At 49.8% G+C, this 21,940-nt stretch overlaps 1 protein-coding gene across 16 annotated transcripts in view; it reads left to right on the forward strand.

Annotated features, from left to right (window-relative positions):
• MSI2 (musashi RNA binding protein 2) overlaps positions 1-21,940 on the forward strand; it is a 227,212-nt gene that overhangs the window by 196,422 nt on the left and 8,850 nt on the right. For 5 of the 16 annotated variants that reach the window (XM_068656175.1, XM_068656179.1, XM_068656174.1 and 2 more), the window contains one exon: positions 3,162-3,269. The exons of 2 other annotated variants lie outside the window; for them this stretch is intronic. In XM_068656175.1, the coding sequence (XP_068512276.1) occupies positions 3,162-3,269 (108 nt within the window). 9 more of the 16 variants (XR_011089017.1, XM_068656180.1, XM_068656184.1 and 6 more) reach the window with 6 other exon arrangements.

Below are 21,940 nucleotides of genomic sequence, written 5' to 3' on the forward strand. Positions count from 1 at the left end.
CGGTCAGGGCAGGGCAGAGCTGATCCGCCTCTGCCACTGCCTGGGGAGCTGCTCTCTGGAAGGTGCCGCGGGGATTTGGGGGAGCTGGTTTAAACCCAGGCCCAGGGGAAGGGGCTGTCACTGCTGGAACGCAGGCAGACGTCCTCACCGAAGTGCTGGTGTGATCTGTGAGGCCAGCAAGAGGCTCTGTGGACAAGCAGATTGCTTCTGGGGCACAGAAACTAGCACAAGTGCTTGCTAATGCTTTCTGCTTCCTTAAATAGCTCCAGGTGCCCCAGCTCGCAAATTTGAATACAATGGTGCAGGAACACAGAAGGACGATAAAGGCAGAAGTTTCCTGCAGTACACAGAAAGGGTTCAGTGTTAATTTCACTGTCACTGTATCGTTGTTTGAAGTCCTCACTGATTTAAAAATGTATAAACAGCGGGAGGTAATAATACAGCATGACCAAAAGTGTTCCAGTATTGCTATAGGATTGGTGTTAAGGGAATTTAAGAGATTTGGTGGTGGAGCCTGAGACCAGAATGGCTGAGAGCCGGGCTGCATCCTTCGCTCTCTGCAGATAACTTTCTGGAGTCACTTTGCTTCTTTGTGCCTCATTTTATCCCATCTGTGAAATGGAGACAGTGTCAGCTGCCGATCATTCCTGAGAGATTCAGGGACAAAGAACTCCATAAGTATTAGGCATAAGTTGGCACAGTTCTTAGACATCACCCAGCATTAATGTGCTCGATAGTGTGATGACTGGGAAATTTGTTTTCAGATGAAGGAGCTGATTAATGCAGCGCCTGGCAAATGTAATTTTGGTGTGTGGGACTGATTACTTTCAGAGTGTTGGATTGATTTAGGGATCCTCCAGTGATGGAGCCAGTCTGTGAGTCTGTACTGGTAAGCAGGTTTTGCCAGTCGGGATAATCCATCACTGCTTCCATCTCCCACTTGTGCAGCGGCCGCGCCATCCTGCTGCACCATGCGGCTGTCCCGGCAGCACACGAGCAGGTCCGATCACACTTGAGCTGTCTGGAGTGCCGTGTCCCACAGATGCTTTCATCTCAGAATCAGGAGAATGGCTTTTGCTGGGGGAGGAGGGATTAATTTTTCACACATCTGTCTGCAGTGAACTCAGGAATGCCATAATAAATGCTTTGTTCGGGCTCTTTCTGTGGAGTGCTTTCTCCACCCTTGTTATTTCATTCTTTTGCATGGCAAAACTTTTTGTCCTGCATTTCAAATAGATACTGAGAGTCCCTGGCAGTTGAACAAGAGAAACAAACTTTCCAGCCCTGTTCTTTATGCTGCTTTCAGGGGATGCTTGGTGATTTGAAGGGTATTAGATTGGTTTTGGCAGAGGCATTTTATTCCATGGGAAATACACAGCTACTCTGATCCCTTGCGGATGGTTTAGCGAGCCCCCAGAGCCTCCAAGTGGCAGGTTTGCTGGTGGCCGGCTGGACAAGGGAATGCTGAGGATGCTGCTCTCAGGACGTGGTAGCAGGATCTGTGCCGTGAGGCTTTAAGGACAGTGCCAGCTCTGCTCCTGCATCACCCACAGCACCAGCTTGGGGTTTGGCCTAGGCACGGCTCTGCACAAAAATGAAGCCCCAGAGCCTGTGCACTTGTCCTACAGGTGTTTTCCCTGCTGTTGGAAGGTTGGTTTGACTTCCTAACACTGAAGTCTTCTCACTCCAGGATATTGTAGATCCGCTACCCATATGTCAGGGGGAGCCAGCCAGGGTTAACGTGTCCATCGCCAGCAAGAGTGCACTTTGGTTACAATATCCCCCCGTATGGATGTGTTTCCCACTGCATCCCGCTCCTCGGAGATCATAGCAGATCATCAACATAATGAAAACAAACAGTTCACAGTGGCATTAAGTAACAGGATTTGTTGCGTGCATGGGCTCTGTGGGCGGGGAGCAGCAGCAGGCAGCAGCCTGGGGTAGCTCTGCATACATTTACCTAGACTTTTTCTTTTCCCTCGACAGCCCTATTACCATATTTAAATGCAAGTATGTCTTTTTTTAATTAATGTTTTAAGTAGCCTCAAGTCACTCTAGCCTAGCTGCTCTCTGTTCCTGCCCCCGGTAGATTCCCTGTAGCTGAGATGGTAGTGCTAGAGGTAGCGGGCTCGTAGTCTGCTGGTTCTTCTGGATCTCACTCTCCATCTCTCTAGTTTGCTGTTCTCTTTTCTGTTGGCTCAGTTATTTTTGTGTGGCTCTTCAGCATTGCAAAGCAGCTGTGATCAAAGTCCTGGAGCATGCTTGAGGGGCAGGTGCCCTGGCACCCCAGAGGGTGTCCTGGCTGGCACCAGAAGCAGCCGGAGCTCCCAAAGACCGGGAGTGCTGTGGCTGCTTTGTTGACTTTGCAGCAAGGGTATTTGGGGTTCTTGCTGATAGCCTGGACCTTGCCATTGCCCTCTTAAAATACATATTTAAAGTCAGAGCTTCTGGCAGATCTTTTTAATATTAATTAAGTAAAGAAACTGAATCTGAAATCTTGCTAGCAGCATTTCATTCATTTGTAACATCTCAGCCTCCCTGTAGCAGGGTGTATGTCTTAGAGATCCTTGATCTGTGGCTGTTTTGCTTTCAAAAGCTTTTTTTCTTTCTCTCTTTTTTAAATTACATTCCGGTGAGTTTTTTCTGCTTGATCCCAGCAAATCTGTGATCTTGACATGAGGACCTTCTCGTATTTTCCATTACTGTTATGTCTATAGATCAGCACGTTATTATCACTTGCAAATAAGCACGGAACAAAACGCACCCATTGTTTTGTGCGAGCGGGCCGACCCTAACCCTCTGAAAGTAAGGAGATGTAAGCTCAGTGCTGCAGGTGTCCCTCTGAGTTTATCCACCCCCAGTGCCGTGGCCAGACGCGCGGGACGAAGCGCCGTCAGTGGCACACGCTGCTGTTTACATCTTCTGCAGGGAAATTTGGGCCACCTTTATACCAGCAAAGACTGCCTGCAGCAGGCACCCGGGCAGGGCTCGGCTCTTCCCAAATGCGGTGCCCATCGATGGCACGGGGAGCTGGGACCACAGCCTCACGCTGCCCTTCGGAGACGCCTTGCCCTTAGCAGGCCACGGCCGCCCGCGCCCCGCAGAGACGCGTGGTGCCCGCTGGCTTCTTTCTTTACCCTTCTCCTTTTCTCCACGGCCAGGTTTTCCGGCAGCGGCTTATGGACCAGTAGCAGCGGCAGCCGTGGCAGCAGCAAGAGGATCAGGTAGGGGGGCCCGTGGAAGAGCAAACCCTCAGAGTGCAGGGTCAGGTAAAAGCTCTGTCGGTATTCTGTGTGGCTGCAGCTCTCCATCATTTCTCTGATTTTCCTCACACTTATCCTGGGGACCTGAAAACAATCAATCACCAAAAAAAAAATCAAAAAAATAAAAAAAAAAAATCAAACCCAAACCCAAACTACAAGCAGAGGCCACGGGGCCTGGAGCACCTTGCAGGAGATTGGCGTAAGAACTGCCAAAACCTGGGTAGATATTCTGATTTGTTTCTTTATTTATTCCTTTATTATGTTGGTTTCTTTGTTTCTTTGGTTTAAATTTGAGATTATAAAGGACACCAAAACAAAGAAAAAATGTGGAGTTTTTTTGAAAAAAAGTTTTCATTTCTCATGGAAAGTTTGTGCTGAGGTAATGCAGCAGCCTGGGCTCCTGCTGTGCTCAGAGCTGTGCTCCCCACTTCAAACCAGTCTGGACACATCCCTTACTGGGATGGTGTTTTCTTCCTGTGCAGGGGTGGCCGTGGGCAAGCAGGAGGAGTGCACCCCAGTGCTGTGGGGTCAGGGGCATGCATTACAGTGCCGGCAACCCAGCACTGATGGCAATTTGCCCCTTTCTTGGGCGACCACCTCCATTCCCTGCTGCAAACTCCAGCCTGCTTCCCATGAGAAATGCCAAAGCTTTTCTTCCTGTCCTTCTGAAAACTTTTATTTTTTTCCCCTTAAGGGAAATAAATAAATCATTGCCAATTACCGTTATTACCTTTGGTTTTAAATTCAGATAAACATACGAATTAGTGCTTTACTTAGGGAATTAAGTGTTCAGTGCAGTCATAAGTGAGCTGCTCCTTCGTCAGCGCCCTCCTCTGCCCTGGCCCTGGCCTGTCCCCATGCATGCCCGGCCGAGGGAGAAGCCATCTGCGGCCTCCCCAGCTCAGGGGGCTGCTCCCTGGGGTCGGAGCCCCCGGCCCCTCAGTGCTGTGCCGGGTGGAGGCCTGTGCCCGGGCGGAGGACGTGGCGTTGGCAGCTGTTTCCCAGCTCACTCATGACGCAGTTCTGACGTGGGGGTTTCTTGGTGACTTTTCTGGCAGTCCCAGGGCGTGAACTGGGCTCTTCCAGAAAAGAGCCGACTAAACCGCTACGCAACGGGTCAGAAGGAGGGCGCAGGCCCTGATGTGTCTCGAGTGTGAGCCTAATGCCATGGAGGCCAAAGCAAGACACCAGGAGAACTCCGTTCCATGCAAACTGGCACTGCTTGCAGGCTACAAAGGATTATCTGTACCAGTTCCATTTTGTGGCATGTAGAGAGCGCCTAAGGGGTGACTTGCCAGACTGGTTGTGGGGATCCCCAATCTCCCTGCTCTTCCCACTGCCCCTTCACAGAGGGAAACAAAAAAGCAATCAAACAAAAGAAACAAAGAGGAAAAAAAAGGGGTTGATTTTTGCATATGATTTCAGGAAGAAAAAAAAAAAAGACTTCATTGTTTCTGCCTCTTCCTCATGTTTTGCCCTTCAGGTTTTGTTTTACGTACAAACAGACCTGGTGAGTTGCCCCTTAGCAAGGCACAGAGGGTTTGGCTGGATTAACGTTGCTTCCCTGATTATTATTTTTTTTAATCGGAGTGCTTTTGGTGCCCATTACAACTGAACTGAGCATTGATCAATTCTGTGCCTGAAAATCATTTGTCTTTAATTTGAGTGTTTTTTGTTTTTCCTTCTGTTGGGTTTTCTGTTTTGTTTTGTTTCTTTCGTTTTTTATTTGAACTTGCAATACGAAACTAAAACTAATCCTAAATTAACAACACCCTTTCTGGCAAGTTTAAAGAGCAGTATGGTGTTTGGAAATGTCTTTCAAGCCTCGAAATTGCCTCTTTGCACAAAACTGGCAAAACCCCAAAACTGAATCAAAAGAACCCCTCCCAGCCCCAAGATCTCAAGGAGGAAGGTGGGTTTGTTGCAGCCCCGGCCCCGCTGCCACTTGCACGTGCAGTGAGCCCTGCTCTGGGCACAGTGTGTTTCATGTAGAGTCATCTCCATCCAAAGACAGTTTTCGGAAGGGACATCCTGGGTTCGCCACTTCCATCCAGCCATGGTAGTGAATTGTATTCAGGAGCAGTAGAGTATGATCTTGTGATACAGTGTATGGGCCCGATTCATTACAAGAAAAATGGTTGGGGTTTTTCTTCTTTTCTGTTGGTTTTTCTTTTTTTTTTTTCCCTTTACAAATTTGCACAGCCCTCCTTTGCACGTGCCCCAGCCCAAAGCCCAGAGCACAGCACCGTTGCCCCATGCTGCCCCAGTTCCTTCTTCAGCCCAGATGGAGCCAGAAAGTGCCCAGGCAGTGCCCCTGCCCCATCTTGGGCCTACCCTGCCCCAGGCCGCGGGCCGGGCCCTGTGGCTGCTGCCCCTTCCGCAGCCCCACTGCGGGCAGCGTGGCGTTGTGTCCCCTCCGGCCACCTCCACGGTGACCTGGCCCCCCAGGTCCTGCCCTCACCACCGAGCACAGCGGCTCTGCAGCACCGGCACCCAGCCTGGCGCCGGGGCCTGCGTCTTGGTCTCCTAAGGAGACTGCGGCCTTTCCATTTCCAAACCCCCTCGGCTCTGGTGTGTGGGCACTAATGACCTCCGATGCTCCTGGGGTGGTGGTCCTGTGTCCTTGGAGGAAACCTGCATGTTTGCTTAACAGCGGGAGCAGCCCACCGGGGGCAGTTAACCGCATGGGGGCTGCGGCGGGGCCGCGGTGGCTGTGGGCAACTCCTGGCCCCGTCCCCTGCGCTATCCGGTCTTCGCTTCCCTCTCCCCTTCTTTTCCTATTGCAGCTTGTGAGAACACGGCCACCAGTTTACCACGCTCGATCAAACAAGTTCTCTTATCTGTCACAGCAGCTATCTCCTACAATCAGCAAAAAGGGACATTTCCCTCCACTCGTGCTCAATGTCAGTCATAAATTCAGGCTCAGCCTAGCCGTTCACTTGCGGGCAGGGTGAATGCAGCGATGCCTCTCGCAGTAAATCACATGCCCGGTCCCACATCCCTGTGAGGAGGCGATAGCTGAGGTCTCTTGAGCTGATGAGGGGGTTTGGCCACATCCATTCACGTCAGGTGGGGCTGTGCTGCCGGATCCCTCGGCTGCTTTTGACAACCTCATCCATTCTTGTATTTTTTTTTAATGAATTGGGACCTGAGCCATGGAAAATGAGCAAACTTAAAAGTTTGAGTGCTGCAAACTCCTCCTAGACAACTTCACTATCAATGTCACATTTCTTTTTAAATCCACCTGACATATTTTAAGTGTAAAACATTTTTGTCTTGTAAATGCTTTTTTTAAAATAAAATCATGTGGGAGGGGGGGACATTTTTATCTTGCATTTGACATGGGGGGGGGGATTAATTTGGAAGGAAAATGAGACAGCAAAAAATTGGCAGGAGAGGATTTTTGTTCCTTCCTTTTGGGTTCATTGACGAGTCTGAGATTTTTCCAGTTTCCAACCTGTTGCCACCAACTATTCCTCCCTGATGACTGGAGACAAAAACGCTAAGGCCATAATCTCAGCCCGATCCCCGCTGCTCGGCACCAGCGGCAGCCGCGCACGCCTGTCCCAGGTGAGCCGTGCCGGCGCGGCGGGTCCCACGGGCACGCTTCGGCCCGCCGAGATGGTCGGCGGCGCCCAGCGCGGTGGGACAGCACGGGGGCACGGCACAAGGAGCCCCCCCCCCCCCCCCCCCGGCCCCCGCCTCCGGCACATCTGGATTTCAGGCGCCAGTCCCGGCTTTGAGCCCCGTGCCCCGACAACCCCTTACTGTACTTTATACTTGCCAGTATAACGAATCTAGTAACGCGAGCTACTGACCTTGATGGTGAGTGTGAGCAGTTATGTTTTGTTGTTTTCTCTCTTGCTTGGTTGGGGCTGCTGTGAGAGAGGGTGTCTCTGAGGCATACTTTCCGGCCTCTCTTACACTCGGACGTGCACACCTCCTCTCAAACACTCTTCTGAGCGCTCTCAGCGGGAAGGTTTGTCCACACCTATTAATCCTCTCTCAGTGTCCAGCTTCTTGTTAGTAGCAGCTGGTTGCATGTTTTTTGCTTGTTCAGACGAAACGGTTCAAGAAACGACTCATATCAACTCTTGAGAAATGTCTCTATTTTTTTGTACACTTTCTTTCTTTTGATGTTTTTATTAATTTCCCTTACTTAAAAAACAAAACACTTGTTGTCCCCCGTAAAACATTTCACATCTCCCCTTGCCTGTTCTTAGAGTGTATGTATCTGTGGGACTGAACTAAATGCATGCACTGTAGTAGTCGTACTGGTAGCAGTAGATGTAGTTGTAGAACATGCATTGTTGAGTTGATATTATAGGTACCATCAACGTGAAATAGCGCGGCAGTTAAAAGCATAGCCTTGGTCTGATTGAAAGTGTAGGGCTATCAATAAAGCAGAGAGCTGCTAAAGGCTTGGATCCATAGTACCGTATTTGTTAAATCCCATTATCTGGAAGTTTAAATTGAACATGGCTGTAGGCAACCTACACCCTTCTGTACAAGAACCCGCACATGCTGTTATGTTGATAGTAAATTTGCTATATTTTTTTCAAATTAAAGTCCCTAGGAATTAAAATGCCGAGTATAACTATATTCTCCTATTTTTATTTTGTATTTAAAAGAATTTAAGATATTTTTTAAATCATTTTACAATCATGGTTTCTTCATCAGCCTGTTACTCGCCCATATTAGCCCATAGAATCATTCGTTAGCAGTTGTAGACCAGATGTGCCAAATGCAAATCACTCCATTTGGGTGTCTGTATAATACCATGTGTGTGAAGCAGCTTCCTGCAGACTGTCCTGAGCTGTAAAGCAATTGTTTTTAGGTCATAAACCTTAAATCTTGTTATGCAACAGAGACTCTAAGCTAGTGGCGGTTTGTATTCATTGCCATGTCACTGAGCTTAAGGGAACATTTTTCTATTAAGATTTAACATTTCATAAATATCAGCATTAGGAGTTTGAGACAAGTTCATCATCTTTGCCATTGAGCCAGCAAGCGTCTTTGCTTCTCATGCCCCGGTTTATGCACTAAACTTTTTAAATTCTTCCACAAATGCAGTTGTAGTCAGTAAGCTTCACAGATGGTAACTGAGATCCTGAATTAGGCTTTGCTTATTGGTTTAGTTTGTTGGTTGTCAGAAGGTACCCTGCTGGGATCAGACAGATACTGTATGGCACCGTCCCACCGCAGCCTCCCTCCTCCCTGGGCGCTCAGGCGATGCCCTGCAAACCGAGCGTGCTTTGAGCGCGTTCCTGCTCCGCTGGGTACAGGCAATCTTAGGGCACTTATTTCAGCAAGTGCTTTAAAAGGAAATAAAATATCCAGAATGGGCTTTCAAAATGTAATTAAGAGTTTGTATCCGCTCCTTACCTCTAATAGAACATGAAGTAAATCAACCAAACAACTGCAAGGATGGAGCCGACACAATGCAAGCCCATGCAAGGCAATCTGAGCCACCCAGATTACTTCCCTTATTGCCCCTGAGGAGCTGAACCCCTCCTGCATCAAGGGGGAGAATAATTTCCCCCTTCAATCTCAATCTGCCAAGGAGACGGGAGGACCCACTGTTTAATGCGCGAGGCATATGATGAAGTGAGGAGTGTATCTAAAAGTTAGCAGAGCGACAAATTGCATGGGGTTTAGGAATCCTGGTCTTATACTTAAAGAAGGTGCTCTAAAAATTTAATCTTGTCGTTAGGCACCCATAGTGTTAGCAAATTACAGCCATAAAAAAGTGGGACCGCAGTCAGTCTGTGTGTGGAAGGAGCGGAGCTGGCGCCGGCACACAGAAATGTCAGGAGGAGGAGCGTTTCGGAGATCCAGTGATGAGCCAGTCTGGGATTTATACGGCCCATTGAGAGGACTCCCTTGTGGCTCAGCAGCTCAGATGGAACTACTCTCCTTCTTTTATTTTGCTATATAAAAGTACATAAAATTTAATCCAAGCTATGTAATCTCAAAAGCCAGAACCTAACAAGTGGACCACTTGGGAGCAGCAAGCAGGCTGAAATTTCTCACTCCATTGGAACAGCCTGTAATTATGTGACAGAGGCTGGCAACTGGAGCTCAGCACGGCTGATGCATCAAAAAATTAATGGCTGCATCAGATTTTATCTTTTGCTTATCTTCCTAGCAGAGGCAGTCAGCATTTGAGAGCATTGCAGGCGGTCAGGGTGGGAGGGGTAAGACAAAGAACCACGCACAGCTTTGTGCTCCGGTAATGGGTGAGCACAAAGACAAATGTCTCGTGTTAAACAGAGAAGAAGCCAGACTGCACTGAGACCTGTCTGAACAGTGAATGTGCCATTCTCCTCCAGCTTGTGTAGCATGGCTACGTGAGAAGGGCAGTCGGCGTTTCCCCAGGTGCTTTTTGCTGGGGCTGTTATAGCCCCCGCTCATTGCAGAACTCAGGCTACCCACAAGCCTTGTTTGTCTTCTTTTACTCTAGGATGCCATTTCCTGATTTTTTAAATCCTCGTGGGACTGAGCTTTCTAAAGGACAAAGTAGTAAATTCAGTAGATTTAAAACAATTTTGTGCCGCTGTTATTAGGCCTTGACCACAGCGGCGGTTGTTTCACAGGGCTCCTGGCTGAAGTCTATTGTGGTTTAAATACATCAGCTTTAATCAATAATTTTGTAATAGAAAATCTCGCGCACTTGATAAATCATCTCCAGTGCAATTAGTGACCACCTCTGAAGTGCAGACTTAAGTACAGCGTAAGTTAATCTTTAATGAATTTAGTGGCTAACTTTTAATAGTCTTTTCAATCAGGAGAACTATTTTCAGTGGGAAAAAGCTCCCTGGCAGAGCTCGTGCGGGACGCACGTCGTGCCCCGTGCAGCCCCGTGGCCGGGCAGGCTGTGCCGCAGCCCCTCCGAGCACTGCGGTGGCCAAGTGACGCCGTTTGGCTGCGTCTTCCCCAGTAGGAGCGGAGGGACAGGGCTCTCGGCCTCGTAATTAAACTTTGTTCCACGCAAGACGCAGGCGAGCCATTGTGAAGTTTGAAAGCGGGGCCTCCAGCGTGAGCTGAGTGGTGCAATGAGGTGCTGAAGCACACGAGCACGTCTCGTGCATTTTAATCACCAGCAGCATAAAATACTCGCTGAGCTGAGGAGCAACTCGCCTGGCTGGCAGCAGGCGCAGGCTGTTACCCATTAGCGGGACAACGGCTAAATGTGACACGGTGCACATTTTACAGACACACTACTGTGAGTATTTTCATGCTGATTCTCTCCCCAAATGTTTTAGAAGTAAATACATAATTACAGTTATATTTTTCCCTCTCTCCTTTCTGAGATAAAAAAGTGGAAAAGAAGCAGCGGCATTTTTCCTTGCAGCAGATGTTAGCAGGCATCTGGCTCTGGATTAGCATGAGGAGTGTGGATCAGTAATTGCTGGAGAAGGCGAAATTGGTCTTCAGGTATATAAACTCGAGCTTTTTAAAAATAATCGATTCGCACATCTGGGGCTTTTTAGAGGCATTTCCTGGTAGTTATAGCAAGAGCCCAGAGCTGTGTGCCATTGAGGGCTTCCAGGTGCCTGCGAAGGGGCCGCGGGTATTTGCTGCTGACAGATGAACCGGTGCCCTCGGCATGGTAGGCACAGCGTCTCGCAGTTTCCTCAACCATGAGCTCATGTTTTCCTTTCCAGGGTGTTATTACCAAAAACCTGTGTCAGGCAGCCTTAGCCCTGTTGGTGCCCATAGCTCGTGTTTGCTGGCAGCAGGGGCATGGGTCAGGGAGGTCCTGCGTGGGGCATGAAGGCCAGGAATGTGCATGATTGCTGACACACGTGTCCAAGGTCTCATTTTGGTGGGCAGAGCAGTGCCACTTTCTCCTTCCTCCCAGTGCTGGGCCTGGGTGTAAGGGAGCAGGATCAACAAAACAATTTCGAGCTAAACAAATGCAGCAGTGATGGGGAGGGTCTTCCCCTTGCCCATCCCAAGAGAGGCGTTCAGAGCAGTGCAGGCGTACAGGGGGGCACCTGTCTGACCAACAGAGTCTGGTGGAAACATCTGTGCAGGCTCCTGGTGCAAACTCCATGGCACAAGAGGATGATGGTGTGGGAGCACCAGGGTTCAACGCAGCCTCACAGCTCACCTGCTGCCCGGCTGGCCCGGGGCTGCTGCCCCCCGAGGTGTCCACCCCGCAGGAAGGTGCCCCCTCCGTGCTGCCCTCCCCTGCGGCCGCATCAGGCAGCGGAACAAAGACCTGGTTTTGTTTTAATTTTCCTCCAGTATTGTCTGTTATTGTACAAAAGGCTTCAATTTAAAATTAACAGGAGTGATAGCCAGTTAATGTGTTACAGTGGGAGGCCGGAGTTTCTGTTGCTATGGCAATGGAGTTTGGCTCATTTGTTTTGTAGATGAGTAATTACTACGCAATTAGAGTAGGCTAAAAATAAAGGGGCCTTTTGTTCCCTGTTACTCATTAATATTAATAAAAGACCTGTCCGGGCTGTGGTAAACAATTAATGCAGATGTGGTTGCCCATGGTAAAAGTAGCAACAGATTTCACGTTACGCAGCGAGAGGTGAAGGCGCCAGCTTCTCTTAGCTTGGCTCTTGTTCATTTTAAATAGAAAAATTATTAGCGAGAGGTCTGCATTAGCACAGAACCGCAAGCTTTAGCCCTCATTTGCCAGCTGGATGGATGGTAATAAGTGTTAAAGCTTCATGCACAGGCACTGGCAGCACGTACAGTGCTGGGGCCGGGTCCCACAACGCAGCAAGAGCCCGTGGCCCAGGGCATGGAGAGAGGGGGCAGCGGCCACCGTGCTCAGGACAGGGACCTCCTCGATTGCCCCAGCTGGGCACTGGAGCAGGGACCTCACCTGAAAACCCAAACACATTGTGGTGGGGATGCTGCTGCTGAAATGGCTCTGAGGCAGCCTGGTACAGACAGCCAGTGCCAAAAGAGAGCAAGAGGAAACAATCCCAACCATTTCACGTGAAGTATGTAAAAATTAAACCACACCAGATTTTAAATTAACTGTAAAACCAGCTAAATTGGCGGAGAAACCTGTTGGGAAGATGGCTGACAGGACCGAGTGTCTCTACCTCTGTATTCCACGTGCTGGTCTCCATGCAGCTGGTGAGCATCCCAGGCCACAGCATGGGGCCGGGGTGGTCCCTGCCCACCCAAGACCCCCGGTGCTCAGCACCTGAGCGAGGGGCGGTCGGTGCGGGGCAGCACGGGCACCCCAGTGCCCCAGCCCGGCATCCTCGAGCGACGTTTTCAGGGGGAGCGACTGCAGAAAAATGGAAACCGCCTCCCTCCCAAACTGTTTAACTAATGGAGGGAAACGTAGCACAGCCTTTGTAAGGTCGACATTTGTTTGTTGTTAAGGATCTAATTAGAAACATGAGAGGGAGCTGAATGGCTGCTTGCTCGGCTAATTAGCGACATGCACGAAGACCACTTTGAACTTCAAGGACACAAAGCTATTAGCGCTTACATCAAAAATGGATTAAACTTCTGTGCTTTTATAATGATTAAAGATGAGCTGCTCGAGAGGAAATCCTTTTGTAAGGCTGTGACAAGAGCTGGCTCCCTGATTGCAGCTTCTACAAGTGAAGCTTTGTGTGGCCTCCGTGTAGCGCTCGGCCCGGCGCGCGAGTGACACCGCTAACTTGCAATATGGAGAATATGATTAGGCAGTAAATATTGATTGCTCGCAAAAAAATTACAGCCAAGCTGGAAAGTGCATTTCTTTGTCCTGCTACATAAGTGCATGACTTAGAAAAGCTGGGCTTGAATACGTTGGATTTCATGTCTTTTTTTTTTTTTGGCAAATCAGTGCACATCAGCAGCTCTGGCTGATGCTTCAGAGGAGTTAAGTGCAGTCTTTAGCAGAACAGGTGCTGCTCACGTGCCTGCAGCAAGCACCAAGGGGACGGTGCTTGGTTTTTAAACACCTGCACCACTCGAATTTTTAGCTTACACCAGTCTGTTCAGACTGTGCAGCTCTGGCTCTCTGCTCGCCCACCATCGCTCAGAATTCGCTCTTTGTGTCCGTGCCGAGTGCTCGGCCCCCGTACGGCGGTGGAGCAGAAGTCCCCGTGCCGTGCTGGCAGGAGAGTGCCAGAACGGAGGCAGGAACAGTCGCCACAAGTTCACAATTGTCATTATCACACCGACGTGTCCAGCTTGGTTCATAGCAGCTTGGATTGCTGCTAGCTGCGGGCCTGGGAAGTGTTAATAATTGTCACCAACACTGCGCGGTCTGGGAGGCGGCTGCCGCGAGGAGGGGTCAGGCGGTGTCCCCCTCCTGTGCTCTGCTCAGTTCCAGCTGTAATTGCCGAGCTTGGGAACCTGTTCACCACCCACTGCTTTTTGTCGTTATCCTTGCGATATTTTGATGTGTGAAGCCGTTTCCAAAGGGGTTGCAGAGACAGAACAACCTTTTAAAGTGTGACTGCGGATAGAAAATAACGTACAAATAGTACCTTGTTAAGGCAGATAGCAGCTCTCGGTGTCTCTTGGCCTCATCACCACTTACTTTGCTGATGAGCCCGACAGTTGTTTTATTTTGTTTGTTCCTGCAGGGCCGGGAGGGCTGCAGGCAGGGAGGGCTGCCCACCGCTGTGCCCCATCGCCGAGCTGTGCGGAGAAGGCACAGAGCTGGCCCTTGGGGTTCCCAGAGGCAGGACTGACCTGGCTGTCCTAGGAAAAATGTCTCTGGCTTTCAGCACTGACAGGGGATCTCTGTCTGCCGTGGGTTCTTGCAGAGAGGTGTTTGCTTTTCAAGTCTGCATGGAAAGAGCGCAAACGAAGCGCGGCACCGCGCAGGTCTCCGCAGGGGCCGTGCTGAACGGCGCCTCTAATTGTAACAGCGGGGTGATTTGCTTTTCTGGGTTGTCTCCCACTTTCTGTTTCAGGGAGTTGTGAGCTGTTTGTACATTGCTGCTCTCCAGAACGTCTGTGTGTTTCCAGCTCATTATTTCCGAGACATTTTTTAGTTTGAGCATCGATCTGAATTGGAGGTGTGCCAGGCACGGTTAGCCTCAGACATGAAGTGGTGCTGTATGTAAATACAGCAGATACAGGACAGTGATGCTTCTGGTAGTTCATCCTGACCACAAACAAACGTGTTTGTGCCTCTGGCAGGAGCTGTGTGCAGTGATTGGTATATAACAGAAGAGCCTAAACGTGAACATTTAGTTCTCGGTGCTGTGTCTCTGCACTCCCACAGTCTGAATGGCAAACAAGAATCGCGAGCACCGACATCTTAATTCACACTGGCATTAATTTGTACATCGAGTCTCAGGTAAATCACCTCTGGGTAGTTAGCATCTCTGAGAAGCGAGGCACAAGCTCCTTAACTTCAGCTGTGAGTGCACAAAGCATTAGCTTTGGCCAAGCTGTCTGTTAGAGGAGAGCCGTGCTAGCTAACGACACGGTATTTGTAAGGCTCTAAGCACTAACGATTTAAGCTTTGCAGGCAGTGCTGGAGTTTCTCCGCAGTCCGTACTGTGGTGGTTATTTAAAGTATCAGCACCACACTGTGACTGCTGCTCCATTAGTCATGCACGGAGATGTGGCCATTGGTGCTCATGCTTCAGGACACACAGGATGCTCAGGAAATCAGGAGGGGAGCAATCTGCCCCGCACCAGTAGCCCCGGTGCTCCTGTAATGTCCTCTGCAGCATTTACACTCGGGTTCTTGCAAAGACAGTACAGCAGGCTTGAATGCTTGGGTAACTCCTGGGGAAATTCCCAATTTCCAGACACTGCAGCACAGTGCCACAGAGGTTTGAGGAAGGCAGTAAAAGCGTCCTTTTAGGATGGCCAACTTAGGGAATGAGGTGTAGTTACCCTAAAGCTACAGATGGTATTCCTCCTGCAAAAAAGTGGGCAACCCCTCTTAAATCCAGTAGTCCCAAGTGAGTTAAATGACATGTCCCCAAGCACTGGTACAGCTCCTGGCCCAGCTGGGCTACCCGTGGTTGGTTGTGTGCAGAGGACGGGGCCACAGCACACTCAGACAAGTGCTGTCCCCGTGCCACTGGTGCCAGGAGGCTGTGCACCCTCATCTCCCGTGTGTGCCCTGCTGCTGGCCAGATGTCACCTCCCTGACCTGTCTGCCCCCACCCTGAGCCATACATCCCCCACCCCGATCCCCTTTCCATCTCCATCGCCGGCGTTAAGTGTTATTAGATTGTTTCCCCCTTCGAGCTAGAAGATGTTGTTGTGGAATGTTATATGAATTTTTCATAAAGATAAAAAACAGCCTAATCTTGTGAGCTTTGAGTCTTGGTAGTGGGTAATGGCTTTGATTTAAAGCATTTTGTCTTAATGATAGTTATATTGAAAATTTCCTGCTGCTTTCAAGCACGTGTTGTTATTATCATAAACATTGATGGTAGAAATGCCTGCCAAATTGTGCGTGGCTGTTTATGGTAGATGAGAGAGTCATCCAGAAATTAGAGCACTGGATCAACAAGTTGTCAAAAAGCCTGTTTGTGTGGAAAGGCACCGCCGGGGCTGGCGGAATGAAGCAGAGCAAGGAGAGCTTGGAGAAACAGCGAGCTGTAGGTGACCAGCACTGGGTGTAGGAAGAAAATGCTGGGACGTCTCCTCCCGGCAGCAATTCCACACTGCTGGCACTGAACAATCCCTTCCACTTGGGTTGGTTTTTAAAATATATTTTTATAGAGTCTCTTCCATTTGCTCCACTCGCAAGAACAAACAGATACACGCTTTTTAAATTCGGATATGTTCACGGGGGGTGCTTCGTTCTTCTCCTGCTCTTCAGGCATGTCGCTCCGGTCTCCGTGCCGTGCTCCACATCAGCACCTGCTCTCAGAGTAACACCTCCGCCAGCCTCTGTGGTTGGACTCTGCTGTAGCAATGCCAGTAGTAAATTAGCTCACCAGTGTTAATTGCTGCCCAGGGATAATGAGCCCTCCCCGGGAGGTGATTGATTGCCATTAGGCGGTTCTCTGGGAGCGCTGCTGTAGTGCTTACAGATGCACGGCTGGGGCGAGCGCGGGCGGTGGCGTGGCCCAGATTTACAGCCCAGTGTCTGCAGGAGGGGATGGGGACCGGGACGTCTGCGGGAGGGGATGGGGACACCTGCGGGAGGGGACGGGGACATCTGCGGGCGAGGAGAAGCTGCGGCGGCTGCAGCCGGCTCGCTTCAGCACTCAGCTGCGCTCTCAGCTCCGAGATGCGTTTCTGGCTGCGATAACAGGGCACTATATTTCATCCTGAAGTATTCTGCCTCTTCTCAAGGAGGAAAGCCAGTAAATCATCTGGTGGTTTCTTTCAAACTCGAGATTTCCCTTGCCTGTGTGCAGTGGCGGGGAAGGCAGCCGCGGATTTTGCACTGCTCATCGCATTCCTTTTTCCCTAACTTGTGAAATGTTTGTATGTTACATGCAAAAAAAAGCACAACATGGTATTTCATATAGAACAGGCTGCTCTACTGACCTCTTTTCCCACTGCTGCCACCTTGGGCTGACTTTGCTCAGGGGCTGAGCCCTCTTCCCGGGCTCGGTGGACGCCTGGTCTCTGCTCCAGCTGCCCAGGTCCAGGCGTGGCTGCTGGCTTGGTGCACAAACAGAGGATGTGTAGTGGCTTTGGATCAGCTCCTGAGTTAATCTATCCTGAGGACAATAAATGCTAAGGGTTTTAATCACTTTGGGAAGCTTTGAGTGGATGTAAGTCTAGGTTCTGGTGCCGTTGGAGGGGGAGCAGGGTTGTAACTCAGTGCTGCATGTGGCTGTGTGCCAGAGCAGCAGTCCCCAGGCAGTGCCTCACAGCCCCGCGTGTATTTCCTGGCTTGCTTTTGAAACAGCGTAATTGAGGGGTGCTTAAGAGCGTTGTTTCGTTGCCATGGCTAATTCACTAAGCCCTGAGAGGATTGATCATAAGCCCAGGACCATGCAAGGTTTCTTTGTAGGCCAGTAATATCAAAATCCTTATATTTTTTTCTTCCTTCCCCTCCCTCATTACCTCCATCATTTACAGCTGAATCGAGTTGCTCTGGGTGGGATTTCAGCATGCAACTTGTTGTGCTTTACCCATCTGCTCCCTCCCCTCCCAGAGGCGTTTGGATCCTGTTCAGCGCAGTACACCACTTGCTAAGGCAAATGTCATAATGAATCCTGACTTAGAAATTTCTCAAGAGTTCATCGAAAGAGAGTTTATCTTTCAATAGTGACCTTTCTTGTTGAACGCGGATTAATGTACGAGCAAGGGCTGTGATAACACGGCGCTTTGTAGGAGAAGGTGCTTAATAAGCGAGCTCCCACGAGCTCCGTCCCTGCTCCCAGCAGTGTTTGGAGCACCGAGCCTCCTGCCTCTCCGTCAGCCTGAGCTGCCAGCTTCGCCTTGGGCTCCAGCTGTTGGCTGCTTCACATCACTCACTTGTCTGAGTGGTGCGTTGGGAAGTACCTTACACGCGTGTTAGGTGTGGATAAAGACAGCTCCGGCTCTGCTAAAGGGCGCCGAGACGAGTTAGTAATAAAATAGCCATGCTCATTGAAGCACTGTCTTGAGGTTATGGGTGCATTTTAAAACTCTCTTCAAATTCCTATTCAGCTTGGCAGGAAGACGTGCAGGAGGTTCACTGCCTGGGAAGCCCCAGCAGTGCTCAAGGACTGGGTGCAGTGAACGTGTGGGGTTGCACCGAACGCATCCCAGAGAGGAGCTCCCGTGTGCAGGGGCACACAGCTCTTGGACAGCTCCTGCTGCGATCGAGCTGACAGCAGGAGCTTGGTCCTGCAGATCTGTGTCTCCACGGTGTCTTCATTTTCCTTTGAGGACTGAAATGGTATCAGAGTCCGGAGGATTTTTGTTTTGTTTTCTGCTTTATGTTAGTCTCAGATTATTCACAGGTTTGTGTACAACAGATTTCTTTTCAGGCATTTCTTACCCGAATGCATCGCATTTTGTATGTTGGGAAAGTCGTTCAAGGTCCCTTTGCTGTTGTTTCAAAGCGCTCGTAAAACTGCCTCCAGCTCGAGGTGCGCTTCAGTGCAGCTATTGTGAGAAGACAAATATTTAGCAACTCGCCATGGCTGAGTGAATCGTTAAAATAAGGCTTTCTGAGGAGTGTTTAGTCTCCTGGTAATTATGAGAGCTTTTCTATTTCATGTATCGGGTCTGGAGCAAAGTGTCAGCTCTGTGAAAGCTTCCAGCCCTTCCTGTAAAGTTTTGTGAGCAGCTGTTTAGCAGGCGGTGCACAAAGTGGGCATCCTGCGCCCCCACCGAGCCGCTTGCAGAGAGCGGGGCGTTGGGCGTGCGTCTGTGCCGCGCGTTCTTCCGCAGTCACTTCTGTGATCATCAGTGTGTAGTATTAAATTGATGCTCAGCAGATAGAAAATTGCCTTTTCCTTACATTACATACCCGCAATCAGAAGGACGTTTGAATAAACAGTCGCCAACTCATTCGGCGTGTGTGACAGCCGCTCCTCCGATGTTCTTGAAGATGTAAATGGCAGTGGCTGGGCTGATTCGGAGGGACGGAGCACCTCTCTGGCTCCTTGCTGCTCTGTTTGCTCTTTCCTTTTAGTGAGGTTTCAGGACACGGCAGAGCATGTCTCCTCGTCAGCTGTGCAGTTTTGCAGTTGCGAGTTAATGATGCAGAGATGCCGCAGCGTATGGATGGCTGATGAGCCCCAGCATCGATGCGGCTCGTCCCCATGCGGATCGCTGCTCCTGCCCGCAGCAGCACAGCGTCGGGCAGCCCCCAGCATCGTGCAGGCACCAGCCCTGGCTGCGTCCCACTCCTGGTCCCAGGCTGCAGCAGTGTTCACAGGGGTGTTCACTCACATCATCCCCGCAGCCTTGCCCCACGCATCTCCAGTGGGGCTGGCCGCAGTGCCCCGCATCCCTGCTCGCCGTAGTGCAAACCCAAGGGCAGCCTTTGTGTCACACATCTGCTGCGGGATGCCCAGCTCACCAGCCCTGCCCTCATTTCAGTACCGTTTTGAAACGCTCTAATATTTGATCACTACATCTTGAAATTGAATCTTAAAGCATTATACAGGAGCATTCATGGCAGCCCCAACGTGCTGTTGCTGTTAGCGGGCTGCGGCAAAGAGAAATTTGGCCTTGCACCCCAACTTTGATTTTTAATTAAATCTCCCGTGCACCTCTAAATGAGAGCTGTGTGTTTTGGGGACTGTGTCTTCACATTACTGTCACGATTTGGACTTCTTCCCAGCAAACCATGCTGGGAAATTCATTGTGAATGATGGGGAGGCAACCACTCGCGCAGGGCAGAGCCATGCTGGCAGGGCAGCGCTGTCCCACTGCTGTCCTGGGCTGGGGGCTGGCATTGCCTCCCCTGGCAGTAGCAATGCTGTTGTCACCCTTTGCACCTCCTACTGGCACACGTGTTGCTGTATAACAATTAAAAGCAGGTTGTAAACTGGCGATGCAGCCACCGGTGTCCCTCCTGGAGGCTCGTGGCTTTGCACAAGCGGCCACGCGGGGTTTTCTGTGTGACTGGGCAGTGAAACCCGCATCCATTTTGTTGAAACAGGAGGAAGAAAAGGGGAAAAAAAAGTGCTAGCTTATAGTAATAAAGGGCTTTTGAACATCTCAGCTGGATATTTTTCTTCATGAGTGAGAAGGCCAAATGTTATCTTGACATTTAATCTTTAATAATAAAAAAATGGTACTTTGTTTGCCAGTGAATTCCAAAATAATCTGTTTACTCTCTCATGCCTTATTTCATTTAACTTGCTAGCTAAGATGACCTACTTACTTTCCCCTGCTACCACTTTAGAGCCACAGAAAATCATTTATTTTGCAAAATTTACTTTCCTGTTGCTGCAGAGCCAACAGTTGCCATTTGGATGGGTTTGGGAGTAGTTAATCTGTTCATTTGAGAAACGCGTGCCTCCTGCGTGGTCAGCGCGGTGGGAACGGTTGGAGGGCTGGTGGCGGCTCAGCCCCAGCAAGGTGCCGGCCTCAGCTCAGTTCTGGGCTGGCTGCTGGCCCCCAGTTCTCGTTCACGTTCAGCAGCTGGTAAGGCAGGGCTGTTCCAAAGCTCACTTTGTGTCTTGGAAAGAGCTCACCAGGAGCACCGTCCTCCCTCGCGCTGCTCCCGCTGGGTGAGCAGGGCTTGTCCCCAGGCTGGTGTTCAGCCCCAGTAAACCCCAGCAGTTGATCGGCTTGGTGCTGAGCTGCAGGCTAGGGGCAGGAGATTATTGCAGGCTATCAAACTTTATAAACCCTTTTAGTGCCTAATGGAGACAGGCAGGGAGCTGCGGCCGGGGGAGAAGGCTGAGCAAGTCCTGGTGCAGGCCTGAGCGTGGAGGTGAAGGTGCCTGCTTACAACCACGAGCACAGCTCGGGCAAGCTTGCAGGGACACGGTGGCTGTGTGGTAGGGCTGGCCGTGTCCTGCCAGCAGCAGCAGACCTGTTTGTGCCGCGTTTAGCATGGTTTTGGGTGCCCTGCTAGTCAGTCTCAGCTGTGAGGACATGGCCAGAGCCTGGGCAGGCCGGTGCGACCAGGCCTCTCTCCCCCTGTCCCTGCAGCACCTCGTGCAGCCGGGGCAGCCACGGGGCCCGGCAGCAGTATTGGGGTGCAGGGTGTGGGGTATGGGATGAGGGGTGCAGGGTGTGGGGTATGGGATGAGGGGTGCAGGGTGTGGGGTGCAGGGTGCAGGCCGAGGGGCCACCAGCACGGCGTGGGGGTAGCTCCAGCTTCCAGCAGCCATCCCCATCAGCTCTCCCCAGCCCGCTGACTTTTGTTTTGCATTGAAACCTCTTTCTCATAAATTTTACATCCAAGAGCAACCGTGAGAAATGCCAGAAGCCTGATCATCTAACATGCTTTAATACCTAAATTTATTCTTTAGTATCATTCTTATTTACATTGTTTTTCTGTCTCAAAAAAAAAAAATTACAAAGGGAGGAAAAAAATAAAATTTTCTTTTACTTCCACGTTAGGAGGTGAGTTGTCATACACCCTCTGGAATTCTTTTTTGCTTTTGATCTTTATTTATTTGTTTAATTTTGGTTGATGTCCCAAGCATGGTTTTGGAGACGAAGGTAGGTCTTCGCTCTCCAAATCAAAAGGAAAAAAAATCAATAAACAAAACAACACTCTCCTTGCTCATATATTAAAAAAAAATCCAAACTGTTCCATTCCATACCATTAAAAACCAAACAACAACAAAAAACTATTGAACTATTTCTACAGCTTCCCAATTTAAAAGGGCGGGTTTTTTTTCAAAAGTATCGAATGGATCCAAAAATGATTTTACTAGAAGTGATTGAAGTTATTTGCTGTCAACATTTTAATATCAATATTACCACAATGTGTAGTCTCAAATTAGTTCCTTTGTAGTTTGCATGGGATGTGAATGCTGTCTCGGCGTGCCCAGACCTAGAGAACTTGTTACTACTGCATGAGCATCAAGTCAGATGTTGAAAAATATCTATTATATTTTGTGATAATTTGGTGAAAATGAGCACCTCCAGTCTCTGGTTGCAGTAGTGTGTTGAATGATTGTTCTTTTTTTTTTTATATATATTCATATATATATTTTGGAGCTCTAAGCTTCGTAGTAGTACGGGCTGACTATTATTCAGTACTTGCTCTCCTATCGCATGGCCTTGGTTAAGTGTTAGAAGTTGGGCCTAGGCTGTTTATTCTGGTGTTTGGCTTTGTAATAACGGTGCATGCCCGGCGTCTGGCC

Source organism: Anas acuta, chromosome 19, assembly GCF_963932015.1.
Source record: "Anas acuta chromosome 19, bAnaAcu1.1, whole genome shotgun sequence".
Lineage (NCBI taxonomy): Eukaryota > Metazoa > Chordata > Aves > Anseriformes > Anatidae > Anas > Anas acuta.